The 9,990-nt window shown below is 50.8% G+C and overlaps 1 protein-coding gene across 1 annotated transcript in view; it reads left to right on the plus strand.

Moving 5' to 3' along the window:
• Positions 1-2,835, plus strand: part of NRN1 (neuritin 1) — an 8,982-nt gene extending 6,147 nt beyond the window's left edge. The window contains exon 3 of the mRNA XM_006751272.2: positions 1,637-2,835. Within this exon, the coding sequence (XP_006751335.1) occupies positions 1,637-1,865 (229 nt within the window). The 3' untranslated portion in view covers positions 1,866-2,835. The remainder of the gene's footprint in view (positions 1-1,636) is intronic.
• The last annotated feature ends 7,155 nt before the right edge of the window (positions 2,836-9,990 follow it).

A 9,990-nucleotide genomic window follows, 5' to 3' on the forward strand; every position in this document is an offset into this window, starting at 1 on the left:
AGATATCCTTTGGGAGGTGCAGTGACAGCAGAGAGCTGTCCCTCCGCCTCTTAGTTTCTCTAAATCTTGCTATTTATTATGAATTGAGGAACCTGGAAGCCCTGTGCTCCAGGCTTCCCAGTCCTCATAAATTAGAGACTCACAAAGGTCGTTAGAAAACAGCCAGAGCTCAAGGCAATCCAACAGGCATTTATATCTTTGCTATTAGCCAGAGGATGGGGTGGGAGTGGAAACAAGGATAAATCAAACATGGTGCTTGCCTTCAACGTACTTACAGTCCAGGCTAGCGAGCAGAAGGGAGAGATAGGAGAAAATACAACCAGCTTGCGTGGAGGGCGGTCGCTAGTGACCCGGCGCTAAAGGCCCTTGGGTGAAGTGGGAGCCAGCCCGGAGTTACCGAGACGCGCAGATCGACCCAGCACCGAAAGGAGACAGCGCCCCAGGAATCGATCACGGGTTGGAATTATATTTAGTCTCGGGATCTATTTCGGGTTTTCGGAAGAAAGGGGGACAATAAAAAAGGACAGGTTGGTTGAAGGTTGTGGGGGCGGGGCTACGAGCTGAGCCCAGGGGGAGGAAGTGGCTGAGGAAGAAGGCGCGGGGCTCCGTGAAGAGGCGGGGGAGCGAGGACGAGGAGCGGAGTCCCTGGAAGGCTGGCAGCGGTGGGCACCGCGGTGGCACCGGAGTCCCGGCCTGGCGGGCTGCACACTACACCCGGAAGGCCGTGGGGAGGAGGCTGCATGGGGTCCAAGTCCACGAATGACTCTGGAGGGGGAGAAGAGGAGGGACCGAGCGCGCAGGGCCGAGAGCACTGGGATTTGCAAAGCAGAAGGTGGCTACAGAGCTGGGCCCAGGGCACCGACACTCACCAACTCGGGGAGGAGAGAGGCAGGCAGGAGTCTCCGGACCGAATCTGAGCCGGGGGGACTGTGGAGAGCGAGGCCAGGGGCCACGGAGGGCCGAAGAGGAGGGGGAGAGGAGGAGGAAGAGGAAGTGAGGAACCGAACAGAGGAAAACCGAGGGGAGGGAAAAGGAGGAAGACAAAGAAGGGAAGAGGAAAGGATGGGAAAATCGGAGAACGGGAAACAAAAGGAAGGGAGGAGGGAGAGTGCGGGCGAAGGCGAGAGAGTACCGCAGAGAGGAGGGGGGGGGACACAGAAGGGACGAGGGGGAGGAGAAAGTGAGAAGCCAAGAGGGGAGGGCCGTGCTCTGAGCAAGTAACCCATCTTGCAAGCTAAGAGGCATTAATGGGCGGCAGCTTGCAAGGCTTAGCACTGTTTTCCTAGCTTTCCCCGAGGAGGACGAGCAATCTGTTTGCGCAGGCCGAGGTGCCAGCGCCCCGCAGCGGGTGCGGCCCGGCTCCCGGCTGCCGGGTCCCCGCCCGGGAGCGGGAAAGAGAAACCAGACGCCGCAGGGGGCGGCCTCTGCCCTCGGACGACGGCTTCCAGGGTGGGCCGAGGTCTGGCGAGGACCAGCCTAGCTGGACCCCGGCGCCAGGCGGGTGGAGAGGAGGTGGGGTGGCTGCCGGAGCGGTTTGCGAAGGCCGCGAGGCGGGGGAGGCGCAGGGGTGCAGGCCCGGGTCCTCCCCGCGCTCAAAGTCAACCTGCTTCTTCCGTTTTGTTCTGTTCCTCGCCAGATACTGGGAGGATTTCCACAGCTGCACGGTCACAGCCCTTACGGATTGCCAGGAAGGGGCGAAAGATATGTGGGATAAACTGAGAAAAGAATCCAAAAACCTCAACATCCAAGGCAGCTTATTCGAACTCTGCGGCAGCGGCAACGGGGCGGCGGGGTCCCTGCTCCCGGCGCTCCCCGTGCTCCTGGTGTCTCTCTCGGCAGCTTTAGCGACTTGGCTTTCCTTCTGAGCGCGGGGCCGGCTCCCCCCGCGCGCCCACCCACACTCACTCCATGCTCCCGGAAATCGAGAGGAAGATCCATTCGTTCTTTGGGGACGTTGTGATTCTCTGTGATGCTGAAAACACTCATATAGGATTGTGGGAAATCCTGATTCTCCTTTTGATTTCGTTTGATTTCTTGTGTTTCATTTGCCAAACGTTACCAATCAGTGAGCAAGCAAGCACAGCCAAAATCGGACCTCAGCTTTAGTCGGTCTTCACACAAAAATAAGAAAACGGCAAACCCACCCCATATTTTTTTTAATTTTTAATTTTTATTTTTGGCACAAGAATCTCAGGAACGGCCCTGGGCCACCTACTATATTAATCATGTTAATACATGACAAATGATGGGCTCCTCCTAATAAGAAAGAGAGGAGAGGAGAAGGCCAGGGGAATGAATTCAAGAGAGATGTCCACGAGGAAAGCATATGGTGAATAACTCACGCTCACGTCTTTCTTCCACAGTATCTTGTTTTGATCATTTTCACTGCACATTTCTCCTCGAGGAAAGTGAAAGGACAGATTGTTGGCTTTGTGGTTTAAGGATAGGAGGGAGAGAGGGAAGGGATTGAGGAAATCTCGGGTGTCTAGGTAAAGGCTTCCAGAAGAATCGCTGCTAAAGTCACTGAGAGGTTAAGCTTTACCTGCTGTTGTCGATGCATCTTTCCAAGTCCACTGCCTTTATTTTCCCTCTTGTTTTAGCTGTTACACATACTGTAATACCTGAATATCCAACGGTATAGATCACAAGGGGGGGGGTGTTAAATGTTAATCTAAAATATAGTTAAAAAAAGATTTTGACATAAAAGAGCCTTGATTTTAAAAAAAAAAAGAGAGAGAGATGTAATTTAAAAAGTTTATTATAAATTAAATTCAGCAAAAAAAAAGATTTGCTACAAAGTATAGAGAAGTATAAAATAAAAGTTATTGTTTGAAATGGGGGTGTCGTTTGTTTCCTGCCCCAAGCCTGCTTTCTTGCCCCAGTGCCCGGGTTACCCGTAGGGACAAGTGATGCCGCAGGATACATGCACCTGTTCGCAAGCCAGTTGATAACCTACCATCTTCAAGCAGACCCTTTTCAACTAGGTCATTTTGCCACTTTTCCGAAATTCTGTTTACTTAAAGAAAAGAAAGAGGAAGTTGTATTTTTAATAAATAAAAAGCAGAGATCTTTTCTAGGTGAGGTTTCGGGGAATTGGGGTTTCGCGAGAAAACACACGCAGACCCAAGGCCGGTGCCCAGCCTGCGGCCCCCGCCCCAGGCGGTCGGAGCCCTAACCACGATCCGTGCAGGCCGAGTCCTAACCACGATTCGCCTTTTCCTCTGCGGTGGCCGGAGGCAGCTTGCGAACGAACCGCCATTAAGGGCTCTAGCAGAGGGGCCAAGGAGAGACTGTGGTCCCTGGCAGGGATCGGGTGAATCCTTTCATAATTAATAAGACAGCTCAGCTGAAATGGCGAGGAGACGGGGCCCCATTGATCTGGCAGTCAGCTGCTTCCACCTCTCCTATTTATAGGCCCCGCATGGCCTTACGGAGAAGTAAACATTCGAGAGTAAACACCAGCAGAGGAGACCGGGGTCCAAGGCCACAGGAATTGGAGCAGGCTGCGGGAGGGAGAACCGAGCGTACGTCTCTGGGTTCAAGGAAATCGAAATCTGATTTCTAGGAGAAGGTGAGGGTGGGAGGGAGCTGCCGGAGGCGGGCGGGGTGGAGGACTGGTGGAGGGAGGCCCCGGAGGCTGCGGCGGGTTCCCGCGCGGGGGAGCGAGTGGGCCGCCGCCCGGAGGGTACGCTGGGGCTCTGAAATGCAATGTGTAAACAATCGCTAGAGTAACAGTTCATAAATCAAACCCAGTAGGTCGCAGCCCAATCTGCATTCCCCCCACGGATTGAATTCTAGCAACACATGCGTCCCTGCGCCCCGAGCGCTAGAAGCTGCCCGGATTCTTAATGGCAGCATATATTACCGCGGCCAGTTCACGCACGCGCCGCGCCCGGCCACTCCTGGGAACAGTTTCACCCGCCACCCCCCTACCCAGCCCCTCCTCCGTCGATCCCCTATTCTCAGCCAAAAGCAAAGGAGATCCTCCCTGCCTGCGCGGAGTGGGCACCCACAGGGAACGTTGGTTGTTTTGGAAAATAGCGTTTGGTCTTGATCATTTCGTTTCAGTGGTTATTTTCGGTCCAAGTATAAGTAGAATGATTCTACCCCGAGCTCAATCCCTGGAATTCAAATTAAAATGTCTGAGCCTGTTTTAAATACGAATCTATTTAATGAGGGGGAGGAGAACAGTGGAAAGAGGGAGGGTCTTCTATCATTTTTGCCAGGAGAGCTCGCCGCCTCCTGTCGGTATCTTTCCCAAGGAAACCTGGGGGCGAACCGGCGCACACAACTGGGCCCCTTGCTAGCCAAAGGAAAACGCACGCATCGCTCTCCCCAGGCTTTGGGGGAGGGAAGCATCCGCCACACACGGAGGATGCCCCTCCCCTAGCAGCGCGGATTTCCCACCTGGAAATCTGTCTCCTTCGAGATCTGGGAGGAGGCGAGGCTGAGGGAGGAGACCGAGGCGACGGGGCGGGGAGGATTGGGAACGCGGGCTTGTTTGCTCTCCCAACAAGGTTCTTCTCAAGGAACCCCGTCCTCCTGCGGCTCCAACTGCCTCTCCAGAGGGAGGGCGCTCCACCGCCCTGTCCCAGGTCGTCCTGGGGGTGCCTCGAGAAAGCTTGGTGCCCACCGTGTTGGGGGCTCCTTTGCCCTGTCCTAAGCCGGCACCACCAGCACGTGCGCTCGGGAGGAGCCCCAGGATTGGGAACGCGAGTCTCGGAAACACAGGCTGCGGCATCTGGCTCGTCAGAGAACATCTCTTCCTGTTGTGGTGATTGTTTAGATTATTATCGCGCCGTCTTCGACTATAATTTGCTGTTTAATCATGATGACATCTCCATATGTTAGTTGTTGTTTTTAAGCAGCAACGCAGTAAGCCCTGTTCCCAGCTCAGTGAGATATTAACCAGGGTGCGCACACCCCTCACCCAGATGGGGGTGGGGAACCGAGTGGGTTTCGGGCACCAAGGAAATGGTCATACCAACATCCACCTCTCCCAGCAGCTTCCCTTGCTCTTGCACGGCCCATTGCCATGTGGCCCACCGGCGCTGGCTCTGAGCCTCTGAGAACTTGTTGGGATTGCCGAAGCGCCCTCCTTCACTCCACTCCCTGCCCAAGTAGATACAAGACACAGAAGTTCACTTGAGTGCAATATTTGGTTATCCTCGTGAAAATATCAGAGAGGTCAGCTCCAGAGCCCTTGGGAAGGGGAAGTAGAGGGAACAAGGAGACGGCAAGAGAAGGAAGACCTGAAAAATGGGGATGCAGAGGAAGATGGGGAAAACATCCAGAAATAGAGTCAGCAGAGGGGAGAGAGGGAGGCGAACTTCTTAAACACAGACAGAGATGATGGAAAGACTTCGAGTTGGAGATGGTAGAGTTGCGGAGGCATGAAGGATAGAGAAGAAATTGGGACTGATTTTCGTTCAGGACTCTCAGAGAAGCAAATGCGCACAAGGACCACCGTGCAGATTCTCTTTATGTGGATCCAGAGATGCTTTCACTCCAGCTGGAGCCTCAAGCATAGTGCCACAGTCATCACAGAGCCTCGAGCCTGTGGGCTAGGCAGCCCTGAGGGAGGTGCGTGGCAGGCGAGAGCACCAGCCCCCTCCACACGCCAGAGCGCGTCCCTGGAGAAATCAGATGGCTGAGAGGAGAGGAAGCCTTTCCTTCTTTCCTCCTTTCCCCCTCTACCCCTTCCCCCCTTCCTGAAACTCCTTCAGATCCAGGCAGGGCTGCTTCTGGGAAGGTCTCCAAACCTTCTCTCCCTCTCCCACTCCCCTGCACACACAAGGCTCTGTGCACGGCAGCTCCAGGCTGGGCGCCAGCAGTCCTGGAAGCATCCACTCTCTGGAACAGTCTACTGCCGGGTCCCGTGCGACCAGAGAAAAGGTCCACTTGTCTCACCGCTCTAAAACGTTGCTTCCCTCCTCCCTTGCCCCTACTGGGAAAATAAAGTGGGGACGGGGCCGTGAGGATGCCAGTTGTATGGCTGGAGCAAGACCCATGGTTCTCCGCCTGGCAAGCCCTGCCCCCTCAAGTCACTGCCCACCGTGGGGCATCAGGGAACTTTGTAAGGCTATAGTTTGTTCCCTCCTCCCCCAAGGAGAAGAGTGTCTCCCAGTGACCCTTCCTTGATGTTGGGGCCCCGAACCTCAGCCACAAACCCCAAAGCGGGAATAAAGAAACCCTGCCCAGGGCACCTGGGTGGCTCAGTCAGTTAAGTGACTGCCTTCGGTTCAGGTCATGATCCTGGAGTCCCGGGATCGAGTCCCGCATCGGGCTCCCTGCTCGGCAGGGAGTCTGCTTCTCCCTCTGACCCTACCCCCTCTCATGTGCTCTCTCTCTCTCAAATAAATAAATAAAAATCTTAAAAAAAAAAAAAAAAAAGAAACCCTGCCCAGCCCTGCTCACTTGAGCCCCCTGGAGTGAAGAGGAAGGGTAACATTCCCATCCAGATTCTCACCCTGGAAGGACATGACCTTTAGAGTGAGGACTTCAGAGCCAAAAGACCTGTTACCAGCTGCATAATCTTGGCGGGGGGGTTACTCAACCCCCATTTCCTCCTCTGTAAAATGGGGATAATCATACCTACCTCGTTGGGTTGCATTTTGTTTCCGATGAGATAACATAGGTAAAGCGTTTTCCGACTTCATGCCTCTTACCTAATGTTAGGTATTATTTTTGCTTTCTCCTGTCTCTATACCAGCTTAATCCGATAAGTCTTGCTGAATTCTTCAAAACAACCCCTAGTAGAAGGCCTCATTATGACCCGTAATACTTTGGGGAAGTTTTTCTTCATAGTCTAGCAGCTTAAATTCCTCTTGCTGCAGGCTACTTAGCGCTCCACCCCACTCTGGCCTTCTCAGAGGATGCTCTAGTTAAGCTCCTTGAATTAAGTCAGCTGCTCCACACCGACTATGCCCTCAGACCCTCCACCCACACCCCTCCAGCACTGGCTTTCACTGCCTGCCAACCCCCACCATGGAATCCCTAGGTTCTCTGAGAACTGACCAGATTTACCTTGGAGCTTCCTCAACAGTTGCCCTTCTTTCTCTTCTCTCTGCTATTTATATTATAATCACTTATTATAAATTAGTATTTATATTAAATTCCTCTTCCCAAATGAAAACATAAAGTATTTATGTCACCATCAAAGCAATACATTGATACATAGAAGGAAAACAAAGTAACCCATCCTGCCCTGTTAATAGACAGATATGTATCCTTCGATACTTTTCCCCATGCTCTGAAAACATTGACATGAACCCATTCACAGGGTGGAGAAGTTTTTCTTTCTTTCTTTCTTTCTTTCTTTCTTTCTTTCTTTCTTTCTTTCTTTCTTCCTTTGAGAGAGAAAGAGCACGCACAAGCGCCAGTGAGGAGGGGCAGATAATCTTTTTTTTTTTAAGATTTTATTTATTTATTTGAGAGAGCAAGCATGAAAGTGGGGTGAGGGGCAGAGGGAGAAGCAGACACCCCACTGAGCAGGGAGCCCGATGCAGGGCATGATCCTGGACGGGGATCATGACCCCAGCCATAGGCAGACAGCAGATGCTTAACTGACTGAGCCACCCAGGTGTCCCAGGGAGAGAGAATCTTCAGCAGGCTCTGAGCTCAGCACAGAGCCTGATGTGGGGCTCAATCTCAGGACCCTGAGATCATGACCTGAGCCAAAATCAAGAGTCAGACTGAACCACCCAGGTGCCCCAAGTTTTTTTTTATCTTAACAAAATTATGATATATGTTTCTTTTGTACCAAATCCTTTCAGATCAATAACTAAACAAATAACTCCTTTTAAATAGTTACACAATATTTCTCAGATGGCCATACTACAATTTATTTAATTCTCTACCCATTGATAGACATTTAGGTTTCCCAGTTTTTTGTTGCCCTACAAATATTGTTATAATAAGTATTCTTGTTCAAACAACCGTATGTATCAGTATTTTTGTTTCTTCAATAGAATAGATTCTGCCAAAGTTGGATTGCTGGCCAGAAATATATGTATGTGTGTTTATTTTTTATTTTTAAAATGTATATATGCTCTTAATTGGAAAAAAATGCTGTTGTATTATTTTCCCGAAGTATATAGAGTGCCCGTTTCCCAGCATCATCATCAGCACTGTATGTTAAGACTTTCAGTTTTGTCAGCCCAGTGGGTAACCTGGTAGCTTTCTGGAAGGCCAGCCTTTCTGAGCATTCACGTTGGGTTGTCTCGGCCCCTTTAGGGCCCTGAGAGCCACCAGAGCTCTGTCCAGGAAGACAGCTAGACTTTGAGTCCTCCTCCCCTAGGCAGCCACATAGCCCTGAAAGTAGGGACTTTCATGCAAAGTCAGGTGTAATTAGTCCTGGAAAATTCTGATTCTCTCAGGCTAATCCAATCCACAAGCCTCGGGAGCTAAGGACATAGGTACTGCAGGGGCAGGTTCAGTGAGTGATTGTGGGCAGGCAGAGGTGGGGCTCATCTGTTGGTCCCATCCCCCCACACACATACACCCCCCACCCCGCTCCTGCTACTTCCATTAGGAGCTATTCTCACAGCCAAATCAGCTCTGTGGGTCAGTATCAAGTCTTTGACCCCCTGGCCTGTGTGCAGTGGAAGGTGAGAGAAGGAAAAAAGTAGCAAAGGAAAAGAAAATTGCAGCCCCCAGGTGGGGCAGCAAAGATGACAGCTGAACTTTTCCTTGCCCAGTGAGATGGTGAGGATTCTACAGATGGGACCAACTCAGAGCAAGCAGGGAGGAGGACTGAACCATCAGTAGGGATTCGGTGTACACCTACTTACATGCTGTCACTTCTCTGCCTGCATCCCGGCCTAAATTTAAAACCAATAATTTACTTTTATGGAGCACTTAGTACATGCTAGGCATTACGCTAAAGCTTTGCGAAAAGTATCCCATTTCCTGCATTCATTTCTATAGGAGATCATGTCATCCCCATTTTACAGAGGAGAAACAGAGGCTTAGAAAAGAGGTGAGAAACTTGCCCAAATCAGCAGCTCATAAGAGGCCGCCTGAAAATTTGAGTAGTAATCTGTTTCCGAAACCTATTTTAAGACTTGACTTTTCTTATCTGTTACTATTTTGAGCCGAAAGAGAAATATCACCAGTTAAAAAAACAACCACCACAAAACTCAAGTCCTGTGCTAGAATAATCTCCTGAAGGTGCTGTGACCTGATCCCTGGAAACTGTGCATATGTTACTTAATGGCAAAGGGGAAGGAAGTAAGGCTGCAGGTGTTAAGTAGGTGGCTAATGCGCTAACTTTAATAACCTAGGGAGATTATCCCGGATCCCTCTGGGGGCCCAATGTAATCACAGGGATCCTTAAAAGTGGAAGAGAGAAGCAGAAGAGGTCAGAGTAAGGGGATGTGGGTGGACTGGACTCACCATGGTTGGCTTTGATGGAAGAAGGGGCCCAAAAGCTGAGGGATTCCGGCAGTCTCTAGAAGTTGGAAGAGGCAAGGAAATAATTCTTCCCTAGGGTCTCCAGAAAGGAATGCAGCCCAGTGATTTTAGCCCAGTGAAACCGTGTCAGACTTCTGACCTAAAGAACTAACTGTGAGAAAATAAATTTGCATTGTTGAAGCCACCGAGTTTGTGGTAATTTGTTATAGTTGCAAATAGAGAAATAATACAAGTCCTAATTTGCATTGTGCTGATTTAGCTGATACATTTACACATATCCAGAGACCCTGGGTGTTCAGGATGTATGTTTGTTGGGGTCTGCTCAGGGCCCTTCTTTGGGTGGGGTTTTTCAGTGTGGGGGGGGGGGAAGGGGAATGGCAGCTTCAATTCAGCCTAAGGCAGCAATATGTGAGAGAAAGAAGATGTTAGGGAATAAATTTCAAAGGACAAACAAAAAATGATATTGATGTTTTCTAATGCGTTGGTATAAAATATTTTTCATTATTTTCTCCCCCTTTTCGTGCCCCCTTTTAGCTGCCAGAGCCTCCTATTTGCTTCCTTGTCTTCCAGTAATTT

Source organism: Leptonychotes weddellii, chromosome 8, assembly GCF_054177405.1.
Source record: "Leptonychotes weddellii isolate Sample4059 chromosome 8, ASM5417740v2, whole genome shotgun sequence".
Lineage (NCBI taxonomy): Eukaryota > Metazoa > Chordata > Mammalia > Carnivora > Phocidae > Leptonychotes > Leptonychotes weddellii.